Genomic DNA, 19,334 nt, shown 5'->3' on the forward strand with positions numbered 1-19,334 from the left:
CGTCATATTGAAAGCAAAAAGTTGAGGAGGGCCAGCTAAGAGACTAGCAGGAAGGGAGGGAGCACTAGGCAGGTATCAAGGCCCTGGGGTGGGATAGCCCATGGCAGATCAGTGCCACCAGGAGAACACCACTGACACCTGATTGCTGTCTCTAACAAGCTCCCAGAAGCGCCAAGATGCCTGTCCCAGGACACACTCTGGGACTGGGATTAGAACCTCCCCCAGCCAGGTCCCAGCACAAGCAGAACCAAAGGCCCAGGCCTCAACACCCTAACAGTGCCCTGTTGATGAAGCCATGGAGAGAGGGAGAGGAGGAGGGGACTCTGAGCCTTGAGGGGCTGCTGAAGACAGCAGAGCCCTCAGGAGCCAAGATACTGAAACGCCACCCTCCACAGAAGGGTGCAGGCCAGCAGTGCAGAGCTCAGGGCCATGGGACCTCCCTGGTGTGGGCAAGGTGCTGGGTCCCATCCCCACCCCTAGCCACAAAGAATTGCTATGCTGTATTATCTCCCATCTTATAAACCTCCAAAAGTGGCAGGAGCCTAGAAACACATCATGTTTGAAGGATAAAGAACAAAAGACCCCAGTGTCCACATTGATCCTTCCCTCCATGGCTCTTGGCGCACCTGGACAAGAATCTGTTCCTTTCCCTGGAACATTAAATAGGCAAAAACCTTCAAGCTTTTGTGGTAGACCAGTCACTCCAAACCACCGAATCGGAAGGTAGAAATGGCAGAAAAGCCAAGGAGGAAACTTTCCAAAATAAATAAAAACAGAGAATTGTTCTTCTAAAAACTTTTCCTCAGGCCCTGGTGGCTGGAGCATTTCTAAAGATGATTCAAAGAACTTGCTATTCCTGATCTCTCCTAATCTTTATTAGTTTGTGGATTAATTCTTCATTGCTATAATCATATCCAGGTGTGCACACTACGCCCATCCCTTGACATACGGGGGTGTCCCCTCATAATCTTCTGTAAATGTTAGCTTAGCTGGTCTGGCCAGCCCAGGCCATAAAACCAAGGAAGCTGGTTTCACTGTCACCATGGAAACGCCCCCCACGCCCCACCCCAAGCTCCTTGACCAAATTCAGTAATCTTGGTTTATATAACTTGTCTCTGAATGGCCCATTGTCTCCAGGTGAAAGGTCACTATTCATATTCTATTTCTCTCTTTTTTTTTTTTCTTTCTTGTGTTTTCTTAAGACCAGGGTCTGTCGCTCAGGCTGGCCTCACACTGGTGGTGATCCTCCTGTCTCTACCTCCTGAGCGCTGGGACTGCAGGTGTAAACCATGCTTGTCCAGAGGGCAGCTTATACCGGTGTGATCCGAAACCCTATACTACAGCACACATACCACTGATTTTTTTTTTAAACATTTACTTATGTGGGGATGGGGGTGCCCATGTGGCACAGTGACATATGGAGGTGAGGGGACAAATTGTCTCTCCTTCCACCATGTGGTTCCCGGGGATGGAACTCAGGTCATCAGAGGGTGACAGCAGGTGTCTTTACCATTTCACCAACCTCTCTTCCCTTCCTCCGTGGGCCACCAAATCATGACAGCGTTCACCATGTAATGTGCTGAGGTCCCGTGGGTGACGAGGTCCTGTGAGGCCCCACCAATTTTTCTGCCTTTTCACCTGAGCTAAGTGTTCGCTCTGCACCAGCAAGAGTCAGGTGCTCATGGATACTCCCGGTCTCACACCTGTCGCCTCAGCATGTGTCAGCTGGACACCTCAGCCTGAGGAGCACAGAGGGCCAAACGCAGTCTCTGGGCCAAACGCAGTCCCTGCACCAATGCAGCCAGAAACGGCTTTTAATCTGAACTCGGTTATATTTAAATTTTTTATTATCAGTGCTTTAAAATTAGGTCCTCGTAAGGCTGGACACGTGGCTCATGGTCGAGCACTCACCTAGCATGCGTGCAGCCCTGGGTTTGAATCCAAGGCCACAGAAACCAGGTGTGGCTGAGCTCCTATCTCATCCCAACACTTGTGAGGTGGAGTAAGTAAGACCAAGGTTATCTTTCACTACACAGTGAGTTCAAGGCCAGCCTGAGCTACATGAGACCCTCTCTTGTAAAAACAAATATAGTCACTGTATTAAAATGGTACCTGGCCTCCAGTTTCTTGGGAAGGATAGTTGTTCTAGCAATACTCCTGTCCCAGACCTCTGGGTGACAGCTTGCTTTGAGCAATGGTCTGGGGGGGGGGGTCACATGCTCAGCAGGGCTTGGACCGTCCCTCTCTTATCTCTTGTGTGGTTTCTCAGGTAACAGAGCTTTCCCTGTCACTCCTACACCCCAAGTAGTCCCTTTCTAGAAATTACCGCGGGCGGTTCCCTCTAATGAAAATACTTGAGAGTTTACTGTGGTTACAAGTCGCACATCTCCGCCCTCACTCCAGGGCCAAATGGGGGGGGGAGGGGGCTGGAGGGTGGGTGTGGTCAGCTTCTCCCAAGATCTCAGCCTGGCGCTCTCAGCACTGGAGGGGGTGGTGATGAAGTGGGCAGCCATCAGATCTACTCTATCGAGAAGGTGTGTGCGGGGGGGTGGGGGTGGGGTGGGGTGAGGGGGTTCATTGTGCTTGTGCTTTGGTTCCTTTGGTATCCACAGGAAGAATAGCTAAGCCATTAGACAACTGAAATTCAAGGGACCAGGAGAAGAGTCTGCATGCCAAAACCTGCCACTTTCTCTCCTTTTTTTAAAAAAAATTCTCTCATATAGTACACCCCAGCCTCAGTTTCCCCTCCCTCTAGTTCCCTGACTCTGGAATTGCCATGTGCTTCCCCTGAAGCTCTGCCTCTAATAAAATGAGAATGCTGGGAATGTGAAAGGACTTAACAGGCCCCAGTTCACACCGAGACCGTGACCACCTGCCTGGAGAGGTCCTGTCCCAAGTTGGGGAGGCAGTTTAGCAGCCGAGCGGTCAGGGCAGAAATGGTGAAGGAGGCAAGTGCATTGTGGGATTGGAAATTGAATAGAATGTCCACGGAGGCAAAGACAAGCTTCACTAGATGAAAGCGTGGTCACCAACACCAGTTGAGAAGTCCCATCACCCTTGGGTGTATTGAGTCTGGTTCTGCTTTTTTACTCAGCCTGGCTGTGGCGGCCATCCCAGAGGGGCTGCCCATCGTTGTCATGGTGACACTGGTCCTGGGGGTGCTAAGGATGGCTAAGAAGCGGGTCATTGTGAAGAAGCTGCCCATCGTGGAGACTCTTGGTGAGGGTTCCCTCCCCAAAATGCAAATTGAGTCAGGTGGAGGTGTGGGGCTGGGATTGCTCCCCCTCCAGAGGCTTGGCAGGGTCAACTCATCTCTCTAAACCTGTTCCCATGGCACCAGGCTGCTGCAATGTCATCTGCTCTGACAAGACAGGCACGCTGACAGCCAACGAAATGACAGCGACCCAGCTCGTCACATCCGATGGGTTCCACGCTGAGGTAAGCCTTGTGCTATCCCACAAGGCAGGAGACCAAGGTGTACCCTGCTGGCCCTTCCCCTGCCCAGAAAGATTACACAGAATCTCCCAGGACAGCGAGGAAGAAATAAATACCTTGGAGGTCTGTCTAAGAAAGTATGGTGACCAATTTAAGATGGCTTCCTTGATTTTTTTTAATTATCCAATTTTATTTTTTATATTTTTGCAGGATAGAACCAAAGGGTCTCCTCCATGCTAGACAGGCACTGTACTACTGAACCGTACTCCCAGCCCCTCACTAACATCCCACCCTGCTTTTGGGGTCTGGGGATTGCCTGGCATGCCCAGTAAACACTAACCCCGAGCTGTCTTCCCCAGCTCGCCCTTCACTTTCACTTGGAGACAAGGCCTTGCTCTGTATCCAGGCTGACCTTGAACTTGAGATCTGCCTGCCCCGGCCTCTCCGCTAGCTAGGATTACAGGCTTGGGCCACTAGGCCCTGCTGCTTTGGGGCTTTTTGAAACAGGATCCCACTCTGTATAGTCTGGGTTAGGCTGGAACTCAATATGTAGCCCAGGCTGTCCCGGAAATTGTGATGAGTCGTCTTGTCTCAGCTTCCCACATGCTGGGATTGCCAGGCGTGGGTCACCATGCCCAGCTCATTGCAAAATTTAAAGGCTACATAAGTACCTGTCGCCACCCGTGACAAACTGACCAAGTGACTCACTGTTTGTGCTCCTCTGACTCTCACATGGCACCCTTCAGGACCAGCAATTTCATGTCTGGATATTTTTCCACAGAGCTCTCCAGAGCAAAGGGTCAGCAAATGGGGCCCATAGGCCATGGCCTTCTCTTGTCAATAATGTTTTTTTTAACTTTCTAAAGGCTTTTTTGTTGTATTTTTTTGAGACAGATTTATTTTTGTGTATGCCTGTGTACTGGTGTAGGCACATAGGTGCAGTGCCCTTGGAGGCCAGAAGAGGGTGTTGGAGTCCCCTGAAGCTGGTGTTACAAGCAGTTTGGAGCCATCTAGTGGTGGTGCTGGGAACTGAACTTGGGTCCCTTACGAGACCAGTATGCACTCAATACCATTTTCCTGGCACACTGTCATGCCCATCTGTAAACATTCCATGGCTGGTTGCTTTTCAGCCCCGGGCTGCACTATCTTGACTGACAGGTTTATGAACTGCAGAAGCCTGGATATTTCCTCTTGGCTTAGGTACGGCTACTCCCAAGACGTCTCTGTTTCCACCTTAGCATGTAGGGCCCTTGTGCAGCCGCCGCCTCCACGAGGAGCGCTTGCAGTAGTTTGTCATAGTGCATGCACCTCAACTGTCAAAGAGAGGTCCTGGGCGGCAGACAGTCTGCAGGCTCATCCTCACGCATAGGCTCATGGCTTTGGGGCGACCCCAGGAGAGGGAACGGGTGCCATCCCGGGTTTGGGGGTTGGCTCTCGGTAATACCCTCCATCTGCCATGTCCCTCCAGGTCAGTGGAGTTGGGTACAGCGGCGAAGGGACTGTGTACCTCCTCCCGTCCAAGGAAGTAATCAAGGGATTCAGCAATGTTTCGGTGGGGAAGCTGGTGGAGGTGAGTGTTGGGTCGCACTGACCCATAGTAGGACAGTGTGCGACTTGCCTGGAATGATAAAGGGGGTGATTGACAGGGCTTAGGCTGTCACAGCTGCAGACATCACCCACAGCTGGATGGGACAGATGAGGGGCAAGGAAAGGCAGAGCCTGGCTGGGCTTGTGGGTGCGGATCACCCACACTGTGTCAGGTGCGGTCCTCCACGTAAGTCCACTGCCCTCCATGCATGGCAAGCGGCCTCCAGGGAGTCAGGGCCTCCTCCCTAACAGTCTGCGGCCTTCCCTCCCCTCGGCCCCCTCAGAAACAAACTCAGAGAAGCCCCTGGAGGGCAGAGCTCAGCTCCAGTGTGGCAGGGAAGCAGCAGCTGCCCACACTCCTCGGTCAGGTTTCTAGACTTTTCTCTAAGCTGGCTGTGTACTGCAGAACACTTCCATAAAGTCTATGGCTTGAGTGACGCCCGCTTCTCCTCCTCTGCCACTCTCCAGCCCCAGAGCACAGTGTCACCCCAAGTGGAGACCCACGAGTAGTCACTACCACCCCACCACCCTACCTCAGACCCTAGTCCTCCTGCACCCCGGGCTCCCCTATGACAGACTCCTCCTAAGCCTGGCATCCCAGCTACTGAGGAGACTGAGACAGGAGGGTTCCAAGTTCAAGGCCAGCCTCGGCAACTTAGCAAGCCCTATCTCAGAAAAAAAAAAAAACTAAAAACAAGTCCGGGGTGTGCAGTTCAGTAGTAGAAGGCTTACCTAGCATGTGAGAAATCCTGAGTCCAATGCCTGAAGATGGAGGGGTAGGGGGATCCTTGTGTGTTTCTAAGACACTGACTTATTTGAAGGAAACTCTTGTTGCCTGGCCCAGCTCTAAGGCCATACCTACAGTGTCCAACCTTTTCATGGCATGGGTGAGCTCAGGACCCAGGCACTAGATCTCAGTTCTGACTGCAGATATTCCAACCGCCCCCCTTCAGGCAGGCTGCGTCGCCAACAACGCTGTCATCAGGAAGAACACTGTAATGGGACAGCCCACAGAAGGGGCCTTGATAGTGCTGGCCATGAAGGTAAGCGGTCAGAAGAGGACATCAGTGGCCTTCTCTGTGGCTCTTCAGTTGTTCCCTTGAGACAGGGACGCTCACGGGAACCTAAGCCAGGCTGGCAGCCATCTCAGGCCCAGCTGTCTCCCTGTCACCCACCCAGTCTTCCAGCAGCACTCAGGCACACATAACCACTTGCTGACCTAGAAGTTTTGGTTCCCAAAGGAGAAATGCTCCCGCCGGGAGACACAGTGAACGTTCCACCCAAGTGGAAGCTCAGACTCCCCCCTGGCCACTTTGGGTTTCTGATCCCCTGAAGCAGACAGGCCAAGAAAGGAAGAACAGTGGAGCAGGGTACTGATTGCCAAGGGGCACTTGGATTGCCTCTCCACGAGGGAGGTGGGAAAGAGTATGTTTGGAGTGCAGGGCACCCTTCAGGGCATCTCTTGGTGCCGCCGTGTCCTGTGATTAAAGTCAATGGGAAACTATAACCCAGGCCAGGCAGGCTGGTGCACAGACCCGTCAGGAACGAAGGTGTGAGTCACTCAGTGCTTGCTGAGGGCAGAGGAAGGACAGAATTGGTAGTAAAGAAAAGTAGTTAGGTGAACCCACAAGCGTCTGTTAAAGGAGCTCAGGAATTATTAAGATATAAAATGGGGCTAATACGCTCACAGCTACAGAACGAGATAAACACTGTGCTTCTCCAGCCATTGCCCTCGGTTCCGCCCAGGGGCAAGGGGAACCAACAGCAAGCCGCTCCACACTGCCTGATCCGGTCCTTGCTACCCGAGAGAGATTGTGACCCCCCTCTCTCTCCCCTCTTAAATGGTCACATACGCAGACAAGACCACACCCATTTGATCAGACACCCCAAAAGTCATTGGTTGAATGGAATGAATTCCCACAACACCTCCCCCTTTTTTTGTCTAAATAAGAAGGTTCTAAACCTAATACAAAGTTATATACAACAAGAACAATTATCAAGTATTGTCTAGAAGGAAGAAAAGGTAATAACACAAACAAAAATGCAACTACAACCAGCAAGAACAGCATCAAGCAAGAGACACACACTAACTGTCCAAGCCCTAGGTAATTGGCGAGTTACAGAGATCACTCCAAAAGCTGTCCTATCTTGAAGAACCTAATCTTGTACCTGAAATGCTCTTAGCTAAGATACCAGAGGTTTGTAACTGTAACCATCTAGTCTTCAGCCCCATCAAAGACCTGAGGAGGAAAATAACATTACCTGAGTAAGCAGGAAGTGCAAGCAACTTCTGAAAAATTGCGCAAGGAATGACAGACAGCTGGCTGCCTGGACAGTCACCCAGTGTTTCTCTGCAACATTGGGGCGTCCACTGTCGGCAGAGGCCTAGAATATCGGACAGACCATCTTCAGAGGCAGGAAAATTTGAAAGACAGTCCCACCCTGTCTCGGCAAGTTCCATCAGTCGCTTTTCCTCGTGTCCTGCTTGTCCAGACTGGACAGCGTGCTTACTGTCAGCAGTCCAGGCAAGGGCAGTTCTCTGCCCAACAGGCCATTTTTTGCCAAGAAGAAAACAAATTCCATATGGAGTGTCTTCGATGCCCAACATCCTCTCGGGAGTAGATCGGTGCTGCCGGGAGCAATCATGTCTCACGTCAACATTGTTATAAATACCAGCTAAGGCCAGGCGACCAATTACAGAAACAAGGATTATAACTGACACGAATGCCTTTAATCCCAGCACTCGGGAGACAGAGCCAGGTGGATCTCTGTGAGTTCAAGGCCAGCCTGGACTACAGAGCAAGATCCAGGACAGGCACCAAAGCTACACAGAAAAAAACCTTGTCTTGGAAAAAAAAAAAATGTGTTTGTGCTGGCAGTGGTGTCACACACCTTTAACCCCAGCACTTGGGAGGCAGAGACAGGTGGATCTCTGTGAGTTCGAGGTCACTACAGAGTGAGTTCTAGGACAGCCAGGACTGCTATATAGAGAAACCTTGTCTGGGAAAACAAAATACAAACAAACAAACCAATGAAAATGTGTTTGTGCATAGATACACATATTAAGCAGGTATTTGTGCTTTTTTTCTTTCTTTTTCATGTGATTATATTGGTTCCATCAGCTCTGCTCCTTTAGGAAGCCCTGACTAGTAGACACAGGCTCTGGGGATTCGAACTCAGTCCTCAGCTTTGCACAGCAAGCCCCCTTACCTGCTGAGCCATCTCCCCAGCCCTAGACATTATGTTTGTGATCTGCCCACCCCTCTTTTATATCACTTTCACAATATTATTAGTTTTCGGTAGTGAGAATGGAACCCAGGGCATCATCTCCGCCTGAGTTAAACTCCAGGCCTTTTTACTTTGAGAAACGCCCTTGCTGTGTGGCCCAGGTTGGTCTTGAACTCACAATCCTGCCTCAGCCTCTGAGTAGGTATGACTACAGGCACGTGCCACCACACCCTGCCCACCATCACATCTCCATGTTTTGTGAACTGGGGTGACACAAACAAACATCTACTCACCCAGATAGGGCACCCCCAAAAGATCATTTCCACCCAGGCCCAACTTGGTGGGTGATTGACTTCACTGGGTTTGCTCAAAGTAGTATGGTGACCACAAACAGCCACATCCCTGTGGAGCCCAGCCCTGATCTGGTGTGCCCCCTGCCTGGAACCTTCTGCCTTCCGAATACTCTAGCATATCCCTGCTGCAGCTGAGGTAGGGTTGAGGAGGTGAGGGTCTGATGCCCGCCCTACCCCTCCTTCTGAGGGAATGACAACAGGCCTCATTTTGAGGGTCTCGGGATAAGTCACAGCTTCTCAGATAAAGATACTGATGGCTGCCTTTCTCAGAGGACAGCATTCCACAGCACAGCCACTGTTCACCACCATGGGGGCTGCTGACATATCTGTGCTTTGAGGAGGATGGGGGGATGGGGAACCTTTTCCAGGCATGGTGTCACACGCCTTTAATCCCAGCACTGTGGAAGCAGAGCTAGGCAGATCTCTGTGAGTTCAAGTCCAGCCTGACCTACATAGCAAATCCCAGGCCAGCCAGGGCTACACAGTGAGACCCTGTCTCCATGGGGAAGTGGTCCTCTGAGCCCCTCCTTCCCCAATCCATTCCCACCTCTACCACTTCTGCAGGAGTTCTGGAATTCCTTTCTCTCCCAAACACTGTCTCTAATGCATGGGGTGCCTGCAGTAAAAACAAAAATAATTTTATGTTGGGGGTCACCACAACATGAGGAACTGTATTGAAGGGTCGCGGCATTAGGAAGGTTGAGAACCACTGGCCTACAGCCTGGCTTGGGATGACTCCCTGAAAACACCCCGTCTTATGCCCTAGATGAACTTAGGCGGCATCAAAGATTCCTACACACGGAGAAAAGAGATTCCCTTCAGCTCGGAGCAGAAGTGGATGGCAGTGAGGTGCAGCCCGAAGAATGAGGTGAGCCTGGCTGGTGTTGAGACAGAGTCTCACTGTGGGGGCCAAGCTGAGCCGGGATGGATGGCAGGAGCACACCATGGCTGTGCTGTCCTCTGTCCCTTACCAAACCAAGTCCCAAACACCTGGGGGGAGAGGATGGCAAGCCCAGCACCTTCCAAGACTTCCAAGCGGAGGTGACAGCCATGGACGGGGGCTTTCTGACCCATGATGCTCACAGTGGAGACCCTGACCCAGCCTCGGCCCTGGGGATTAGCATTGTGGAGTCTCCGACTCCTATTAACCTGCACTGGGAAGTCCAGGTGTGGACCCGGGGACCTGTTTCTTTGGGGGATTCTGGTGTAGGCTCAAGTGTGAGGCAGCAAGAAGTACCCAGTGACAGCGGATTTTTTTTTTTTTTTTTTTTTTTTTTTTTTTTTTTTTTGGTTTTTCGAGACAGGGTTTCTCTGTGTAGCTTTGCGCCTTTTCCTGGAGCTCACTTGGTAGCCCAGGCTGGCCTCGAACTCACAGAGATCCGCCTGGCTCTGCCTCCCGAGTGCTGGGATTAAAGGCGTGCGCCACCACCGCCCGGCGACAGCGGATTTTTTTTTTCCTTTTCTTTTCCAAGGAGCAGGAAGACGTTTACTTCATGAAGGGGGCCTTTGAGGAAGTGATCCATCACTGTAGCATGTACAACAATGGGGGCATCCCCCTGCCTCTGACGCCCCAACAGAAGTCCTACTGGCAGCAGGAAGAGAAGAAGATGGGATCGCTTGGCCTGCGGGGTTGGTGTCAGGGCTCCCTCCTCGGCCCACTGGGGCCTTGAGTTGGCCTGTAGTGTTCCCGAGATGCATGAGAGCAGGGTTCCGGGGTGAATCTGCCACCAGCCAGAATGCAGGCCGGGGTGAGCTGACAGCAATTCCCAACGTGAAACTCCACAGTCAAAGTGCCTAGTCACCCCCAGCCCCCCATGACGCCCGCTAATCCAGGTGTGGCTCATCTATGGAGGGGTGTTGCTCGCCGAGTTCTCTAGGGCATATGAAGTTTGTGCCATGAACATAATTTCAGGCACCATTTCACTCCCTGCCTTCTGCCATGAAAACCTAGAACTCTCAGACGAGGGGAGACGCTTCATTTCGTGGCGTATGCAGCTTTCTCGGCTTCGGGGTCAATGTCGTCCCCTCAGGCTGGTGCTAAACCCTGTGCCATTTGCTGCCCTGTCCCCTGTTGGAGAAAACATCTCAAAACACCCTGGAAGACTTGTACTCCATGGGCACAGGGCTGGGAGAGGCGCTGGGCTCACCCTGTCCGCTACCTCGACCTCCCTACTTTGGGGACAGATGAGTGTGCACTGAGCCCGTGGCAGGCGGGACTGTCCCAGATGCCTGTCTGCCATCTCCCAGGGGCTTCAGCTGGACAACCAGCCTCAGACAATCATCTGAGCTATTCCCACACCCCTCCCTCCCTACCCAGCACCCCTGTGCTGCCCTGAGGGTCACAGCAGTGCTTGCTAGGACTATAGACGGTCACCAGGCCCCCAGAAACCTGTCCTTGTGTCTCTTGCAGTGCTGGCCCTGGCGTCTGGGCCCGAGCTGGGGAGACTGACATTCCTGGGTCTGGTGGGTATCATCGACCCCCCGAGGGCTGGCGTCAAGGAAGCAGTCCGGGTCCTCTCGGAGTCTGGTGTGTCAGTGAAGATGGTGACAGGAGATGCCCTAGAGACGGCCATGGCCATAGGTAACCAGGCTGGGGCTGGGAGTGCAGGGATCACACCCAGCTGACAGGGATCTGAGCTGTGCAGACCAGTGCTCCCTGCTCCAGCTTGCGTCCAAACTGGGGGAAAGTCCACAGGTAAACTGAGGACCTGCTATGTGTTTAGGGGCTTGTTTAGGCCCAGGTGGCACCCCACACCGTGGAGTTCCAGTCTGGCTCCCTCCATTGGCTGGGCATCTTTGACAAGTCATAGAGCCACTCTGGTCCTCCAGTCTCTTCATCGGCGGTGGGCTGCCAGGCCCCTCTGCCTCCTCTAATCGTGTCTATTGAGCTGTCTATCTTGATTTTGCCCAACTCAGCCCAAGGCCGTGAGGTCACAGCCAGAGTCTCAGAGCCCTCATGGGAGGTGCCAGGGGCACCTCCCAGCAGTGTGGCCTCAGGGAAGCCAATTTTCACGTAGTTTCCTCATCATGGGCAAATATGGGTTCACCGTGGTTATCAGACAACTGACTCAGATGGACTAAAGTCAGGTGTGTCACATGCTGGGTGGGACGGGACCACAGTTCGGGCCCTGGAGGTACTCCTCAGCCTTAACTCCCCTCCCAAGGAAGAACCATCGGCCTGTGCCACGAGAAGCTGAAAGCCATGTCTGGGGAGGAGGTGGAAGGCATGGAGCAGGACGCACTGGCTGCCCGAGTGAGGCAGGTGGGTTCTCCCGGGGGGCAGACGGGGCAGGGATGGAGAGGTCCTCCAGCTCCTCTGTCCACTGATGACTCTTGGACTCCCTATGCCAGGTGTCTATATTCTTCAGGACCAGCCCGAAGCACAAGGTTAAAATCATAAAGGTAACTGGGCTGAACGACAGGATCCATTCAGGGTGGGACCATCCAGGGTGGCAGGTTCTCAGCTGGCCAAGTGACAGGGATGGTCGGGGGCGGGGTGGGGGGGGGATGCTGCTAAGCTGGCCTTGTCTGTAGCTTTCTTCTCCTGACAGCTGCATGCCTCCCATGTATCCATCCCTGCTTGCGGGCCAGAATGCTATCACATTTTTAGCTTCAGAGGATGCTGGGAAATGCCATCTCTAGTGGGATGGGCACTTCACAGCTAAAACCGGGGATGGATCCCCTTATGGGGTTGTTGGGAAGCTGGGGACCACTGACCACAGACACTAGGAACAGCCCTGGGAATTAGATGATGTAAAGAGAAAATATTTAGGTGCCAACACAGACCTGCCATGGTTTCTCTTTGTCACAACCAGAAGCCTGTGAGTTTCAGGGCTTTCCCACGTCTGCACCTGGCAGTTCCCTGAGCTCTTTGGGGGAAGTTTGAGGGGGTACTGGGCATTTAATTTTTAGGGATGAAGAATAAATGCCAACCACCTATGCTGGCTCACAACTGCCATCCCAGTACTCATGAGGCTGAGGCAGGAGGATCATGAGTTCCAGGACAGTCTGAGCTACACAGAAAGACCCTGTTCCAAAAAGAGAGAGAGAAAACAAATTTTGTATATACGAACATGGGTGCATACAGGCCCCAGTGCATGTGTGGAAGTCAGGTGACAACCTGTGGGGATCAGTTCTCTATTAACCATGTGGCTCTACGACTCAGGTCATCGAGATCGGCGGCAAGCTCCTTTACCCATTGAGACATCTTGCCAGCCCAGAGATAAGGCTTCTGATGGCTTTATTTACTGCTCACCAACAGCAGCTTTTACAAGTCACTTCTGTTGTCTTAGATGGGGTGTCACAACAGCCTGTGAGTCCAGGATGGTGGCTGCCACTTGCTTTGCAGATGGAGAAACTAAGGCTGAGTAGTTCAGGGCCACGCCCACTTCCACCACCGTAGAGTGACTGTGACCAGGCCAGCGTCTAGCCGATGGGTGGCTGCTGCCTCCGTGGTTCACCAGGCAGGGAGGGCATCAAGAAAGTCTAGGAGGGTCCTCGGGCTGCGGCCCTCCATCACCTGCTCTTCCCAAAGGCATTGCAGGAGTCAGGGGCAATTGTAGCCATGACGGGGGATGGTGTGAATGACTCGGTCGCCCTGAAGTCTGCGGACATCGGGATCGCCATGGGCCAGACAGGGACGGACGTCAGCAAAGAGGCCGCCAACATGATTCTGGTGGACGACGACTTCTCAACCATTATGTGAGCTGCTATAACTAGCATCCCCAGGATGTACTGTAGTGGGTATAAGGGGGCTTGCTCGGGGTTCGGGGGACTCTCTGAAGAGAGCTGTATCCCAAGCTCACTCCAAACTGGGTCCTGGGGCCATCCTGTCCTTCGTCACTGGGATATAAAGAAAGCCTAGAGCCACTTGACTAGTCAGTAACAGAGAGCTGTTAAAAACCACGTTTGGGGGCCGGAGGGATGGCTCAGGCAGCAAAGTGCTTGGCCTGCAAGCATGGGGAACCAAGTGTGACACCCTGAGTTCTCGAGAAAATGAAGGTGAGGTGGTACAGGCTGTTGATCCTACCGCTGCGGAGCAGACAGGCAGAACCAGGGCTGGCTAGCTGGCCAACCTCCCCCATCAGTGAGCTCCAGGCCAGTGAGAGATCTTGTGTCCAAGGAGGACAGCCGTCCTGGGGCCGACACCCAGGTTGTCCCTCTGACCCCAAAATGTGTGCACATCTGCACAAACAGAAGTCACAGTTGGAGGCCCAACAAGGAGGCACAGACCTGGGAATCCTGAATTCAGGGGGTGAGGCAGGAGGATTAAAGTTGCCTTCCCCTGGATTTAATTTGAAGCTATAATTAAGACTAATCTTTAGTAAATCAGTACGGAGGGTGCAGAAGAACATTTGGAAGAGTGCTTTGAACAGCAGAGGCACCAGCGTAGCAACATTTCTCTGCTATTAAAAATACTTTTCCAAGAAGGATTTAGTGTGCGTGTGTGTCCCACAGACATGGCCATAGGAGTGTGCCTGTAAGCCTGGCACCATGAGGGGCAGAGAGAGGAGGCCCCTGTGGCTTGCTGGCTGCCAGCTTTGCTCCGGGCTCTGTGAAACACTGATTCCAAAGGAGTAAGGCAGAGTCAGCAGGACATCCAGCATGTTCTTATGGCCTCCACACACATGTTCTGACACAGAAACCGCACAGGTACACGTACACACACACACACACACACACACACACACACACACACACACACACAGAGAGAGAGAGAGATGGTGATGTCTCTGAACCTCTCAGACCCTCTCCTGTTCTGCCTCCAGCGTGTGCGGAGCTTGGGTTTCTTCCGCTCTGCTGTGTCCAACTGCAGGTGGATTGTACTCCGGGCATCCGGGCACAGGTGGGGCCCTGGGCTCCAGCTGAGAGGGTCACACACAGGATTTGCACAGAAGGGCGGACATCACCTCCCACCAGGGTGTCCCAGCTGTGCCAGCAAGGGCTACCTGCACTGTTGCGTGTGAGCTGACCATGCCCCGCCCCCAGGACCTTTCTGCCCGCACTCACTCACCTCCCTTTCAGGAGTGCGGTGGAGGAAGGCAAAGGCATCTTCTACAACATCAAGAACTTCGTCCGCTTCCAGCTGAGCACGTAAGCAGAGGCAGACGTTCCTCCGTGGTCAGCGGGCACTGGATCTGGTGCATGCGTTAATGGGCTGCCTGTCGCCTGTGCCCTGCAGGAGTATTGCAGCCCTGAGCCTCATTACCCTGTCCACCGTGTGCAACCTGCCCAGCCCCCTCAATGCCATGCAGATCCTGTGGGTGAACATCATCATGGATGGGCCGCCAGCGCAGAGGTGAGGCAGCAGGCTGAAGGCAGGACCACGTGAGCTCCCTCTTGGACTCTCCAGGCTGCTGAAGTGTGAGCAGCTTCTTGACGGGCATGAATGCAGAAATGGAGCCTTGCGCTCTCTCTGTTACAGCCCACTCCTGGAGCCCATGGCTCAGTCCCACTGTATAGTCAGGTCACCACCACCAAGAAGTCCTCCCTGATCACTCTAACAGGGGTGGCCTCATCCTTGGGCCTCTGCCCATCCTTTTCCCCAAAGAGCAGAGTATCATTGTTCTGGTTGATTGGACCCATCCCTACTGTAGCTGGTGACTAGGGACTTGATGCCCCTTGACCCTTGGGTGGTGCTTACATGACAAAGATGCTCATGAACTCATTGGTGGCACAGGAGACCTGTGCGCCCAGCAGCCTTGGTTGCTTGCACTGAGAGGTATCATTCCAAATGGGGCTGGTGTTACTGTTAACATCACTATAACCATCTGCTGGGGGCCACCGAGAGGGAAGGCCGGTTCATTTTCCCAGAGCCCAGTGAGGGCTGCAGCTTCCACAAGGCTCCCTGTGTGTGAGAGACAGCAGGTGAGGTAGCTCCCAGGTCTCTAGCCCATGTACAACTGGGCTCTCCAGATGTTTGAGTGACAAAGGATGAGTCTCTGACAGATGGACCCTGGAGGACCCTGCATGGTAGTGGGAACTGTGGGGAGGAGGGCGGGGGTCAGGAGTTCATGACATGGGAAAGGCCAAAGCCTGGTGCTGGCCCTTGCTAGGTGCTCTGGCCTCTCTGCATCTAGATACTTGGAGAGAAAGGAGGAGAGAGCTATGGGCATCCCTGGGATAGTCACTGTGGGACAAGAACATCCCCGCTCACGGGCGACAGGCCAGAGGGCAAGGCTGAAGCATGGGTCTCGGGGGGCCTTTTTAAACTTTTGGCTTTTTGAAGCAGGCTATCACTCTGTAGTTCAGGCTAGCTGGGGGATTCACTATATAACCTAGGCTGGCCCTGAACTCAGAGATCCTCCTGCCTCAGCCTCCGGAAAGCTGGGGTTACAGGTGTGTGCCCCCTGGCCCAGCTTCCAAGTGACCTTGCTATTTCAAAGCATCGCTTGTCTTGTTCTGCGCAGCCTGGGGGTGGAGCCTGTGGACAGAGATGCCCTGCGGAGGCCTCCCCGGAGCGTCAGGGACACGATCCTGAACAGAGCCCTGATCCTGAAGGTCCTCATGTCCGCTGCTGTCATCATAGGAGGGACCCTCTTTATCTTCTGGAGAGAGGTGAGCAGGGCAGGCATTGGCTCGCTCAGGAACAGTCGGGAGCCCTGTGCAGGACTGGGTGATCTCTCCGGGGAGACAGACACACAGCTTGGTGCTATCAGAGGCCAGAGAGTGGGTGGTGGGTGCAGATGCCTGGGAGAGGTGGGGAGAAGCGTGGGGGTCAGGTACTGTGGCCAGAGCACAGAGAGCGGGTGTTTGGATGGCGGGCGCGGTTTTTATCGTCACAGGAGACTACAGGATCCCTTTACACTCTGAGACTATCTTAGCACAGGACAATTTTCAAGGCCCACCGGGCCAGGGAGCCTCTGGCATGGTTATATATGGCCAAGATGAGGAATTAAGCAGGGATCCCTATTGTGTGTAGACGTCCTCCAGGGCATCCAGATGAGAGCTTCCTTCTGAAAGCCTGCCTGGTAGCCAGGGTAGAGGGGTGTATACTGGACTGACTGAGCTGTGTTCCAGCCTGATGAGGATTCCACGGTGGGGAGGGGGGACTGAGGTAAAAAAATCTGAAAACTTGCACCCACAAATCCATCTCACTGGGGCTCTGGCCAGTCCTTGTGACGAGCCAACCCAGGCAGACACAGCTTAGGCCTCAACAGACATTCTTACCAAGCCACATTGTCTTTGGGAGCGGCTGTCCCACACTCCTCATGGGTTCTGATCTGTGGGTTTGGGGTAGTGTCGTGACCTGTGAGGCAGTTACCCACTGGAACAGTGTTTCCAACCTTCCTAATGCTGCGACCCTTTTATTCAGTCCCTAATGTTGAGGTGACCCCAACCATAAAATTATTTCCATTGCTAGCTCATTACTGTAATTTTGCTACTTTTATGAATCACAACATAAATGTTTTCCGATGGTCTTAGATGACCCTTATGAAAGGGTCGCTTATCCCCGATGGGGTCGCGGCCCACAGGTTGAGAACTGCTGCCCCAGGAGCAGCTGTCTTTCCTCTCTCTACTACCGGTGCTGGCCGCCGACACTCCTGACAGAAGACAAGGCTCTTCCCAGGGTGGGAGGCCCCTGGGGCCGGCACAGAAACATAGCACAGAGTCAGCTTCTAGGGTACACCTTTGGGGCTCGGTTGACCAGCAATCCTCGGGCAGCACACACAGGTCACCCCTGGCACGCTGACTGTACCCCTCAGCTCTAAGGCAGGGGGTCCCCTTCCCTCTCGGCCGTGAGCATACCTATGTGCCGGATTCCAGATCCCAGAGAACGGGACCAGTACTCCACGCACCACCACCATGGCCTTCACCTGCTTCGTGTTTTTCGACCTCTTCAATGCCCTCAGCTGTCGCTCTCAGGTGAGCAGGGCTGACCCCGCCCCAGACCCCGCCCCAAGCCCCACCCCTGTGGACCCACAACAGGGGGCCCCTGTGGACCGGGAACACTGCTCCACTGCCTCTTATCCTCTTGGCAAAGTTTTGGGGAGAGGGGTGCAGGGATCAGAGTTCATGTCCCCCAGTGGCTCAGGTCCAACAAGCCTCAGCACTTGCCATTCTGTCCAGGTGCCAACTTGGGCAGGGACGGACACAGACTGCACAGTGTCCCGGGGGCAGAGCTGCCGAACCCACACTGCGTGCTTGCAAAAGCCCAATCAGGCCTCTCCTCCCCCACAGACCAAGCTGATATTTGAGATCGGCTTCTTCCGGAACCGCATGTTCCTCTACTCGGTCCTCGGGTCCCTTCTCGGGCAGCTGGCTGTGATCTATGCCCCGCCCCTGCAGCGGGTCTTCCAGACCGAAAACCTGAGAGCTCTCGGTGAGTGAGGGAACAGGAACAAGTGGTCCCCGGAGACTACCGCCACCTGGGGTGGAGCTGCGGGGACCAGAGAGAGGGAGCTTTCAGGGCCATTCCGGAAAGAGTTTGGTCTGCAGCATCTGCTGTGTCACCTAGAGGAGGGAGGTGACATGCAGATACAGGGAACGCAAATGAAGCCCAGAAAGAGCCCCCCCCCTCTGCTGAAAGTGGGGCCTGAAGCTAGGGCTGGGTGGCAACACCCCGAACCTCAGGACACACACAGTCTGGGGGCTTGACTGGGGTGACTTGGACAGGTGCTCATCTGAGCTGGCCATCAGGCAGTTCTTGCTGAAAGGGACATAATTTAGCTGCCTGGGATGCTCAAAGGCCACTGTGTGCATGCTCTGCTCTGGAGCCCAGGACGCTCCCACAGCCAAAGAGCTGGGGGGACAGGAAGCAAACCGTCCCTATTCCTGCAGGGACAGGCCCTGCAGAGGAACTAGTCCAAGAACAGCCGTGACAGGTCCCTAGCTTTCCTCTGTCACCTCCACCCAGGAGTGGAGAACAGAGGGTCAGCTCCCAGGTCCAGCACAGCTCACTACAGACCCCAAATAGTCATCCAGGTGTGGAGATGTGCAGACAGGGCACTGGAGACCTGGATAAAGCCAGGATGGGCCCCCCTCCCTGTGATCTAGAATCGGTGTCCCTGCTGGCCCCAGCGAGCACCCTATGGGAGCAAAGAAAAGGAACCCAGGAGCTGGGGAGACAGGACAGCATGAGGGCCCAAGTCTGAGCCTCAGAATGCATGCACCAGTAATGCCAGGGCTGGGGAGGCAGACAGGAGGACTTCGGGGGTTCCGTGGCCAGCTAGCCTAGCTGAAAATGGTGGGCTCCAGGCTCAGTGAGAGAGCTGTCTCAAAAAAAAAAGGTGGAGAGCAAAAGACAACACCCAATGTCGACCCCTGACCTCTGCCTGCATGTTCCTGCAAGCCCCCACACACAAAACCCTCGGGCTGGGGCCGTAGCTGTTGGTAGAGTGCTTGATTGGCGCACACAGCCCTGGGTTCCATCCCCAGCACCACGTAACCTAGGCCTGCCTGTAATTCCAACAGTGACACTGGAGAGGGAGCCAGGAGGATCAGGAGCACAAAGTTGTCCTTAGTTGCGTAATAAGTTCGAGACTAACATGAACTACCCGACGAGACCCTATCTCAGAAAGACAGGAACCCCCAAGCAAGTTTCTAAGCAGCTTTTTCCATGGTGAGAAAGAAAGTCAGCTTGCAAAAGCCATGGTGACTCATTTGGGCATCCAGTGTCACAGAAGGACCCTGGCTTCTTCAAGAGTGGCCAGCCCCTTCCCCTCAGCCCCCACAAGTCTGTTGGGTTGAGGAGAAAGGCAGAGAACACGGAGGGAGCCACTGCAGGACGTG

General features: G+C 53.8%; 1 protein-coding gene across 1 annotated transcript in view; it reads left to right on the forward strand.

The window, feature by feature from the left end:
- The window catches only part of Atp2c2 (ATPase secretory pathway Ca2+ transporting 2), a 59,275-nt gene that overhangs the window by 39,641 nt on the left and 300 nt on the right, over positions 1 to 19,334 (forward strand). The window contains exons 12-26 of the mRNA XM_016008477.3: positions 3,095 to 3,219; positions 3,341 to 3,438; positions 4,904 to 5,005; positions 5,976 to 6,065; positions 9,370 to 9,471; positions 10,076 to 10,232; positions 11,014 to 11,184; positions 11,768 to 11,865; positions 11,955 to 12,005; positions 13,138 to 13,304; positions 14,628 to 14,696; positions 14,785 to 14,901; positions 16,013 to 16,160; positions 17,370 to 17,468; positions 17,784 to 17,925. Coding sequence (XP_015863963.1) covers positions 3,095 to 3,219; positions 3,341 to 3,438; positions 4,904 to 5,005; positions 5,976 to 6,065; positions 9,370 to 9,471; positions 10,076 to 10,232; positions 11,014 to 11,184; positions 11,768 to 11,865; positions 11,955 to 12,005; positions 13,138 to 13,304; positions 14,628 to 14,696; positions 14,785 to 14,901; positions 16,013 to 16,160; positions 17,370 to 17,468; positions 17,784 to 17,925 — 1,736 coding nt within the window. The remainder of the gene's footprint in view (positions 1 to 3,094; positions 3,220 to 3,340; positions 3,439 to 4,903; positions 5,006 to 5,975; positions 6,066 to 9,369; positions 9,472 to 10,075; positions 10,233 to 11,013; positions 11,185 to 11,767; positions 11,866 to 11,954; positions 12,006 to 13,137; positions 13,305 to 14,627; positions 14,697 to 14,784; positions 14,902 to 16,012; positions 16,161 to 17,369; positions 17,469 to 17,783; positions 17,926 to 19,334) is intronic.

Source organism: Peromyscus maniculatus, chromosome 5, assembly GCF_049852395.1.
Source record: "Peromyscus maniculatus bairdii isolate BWxNUB_F1_BW_parent chromosome 5, HU_Pman_BW_mat_3.1, whole genome shotgun sequence".
Classification (NCBI taxonomy): Eukaryota; Metazoa; Chordata; class Mammalia; order Rodentia; family Cricetidae; genus Peromyscus; species Peromyscus maniculatus.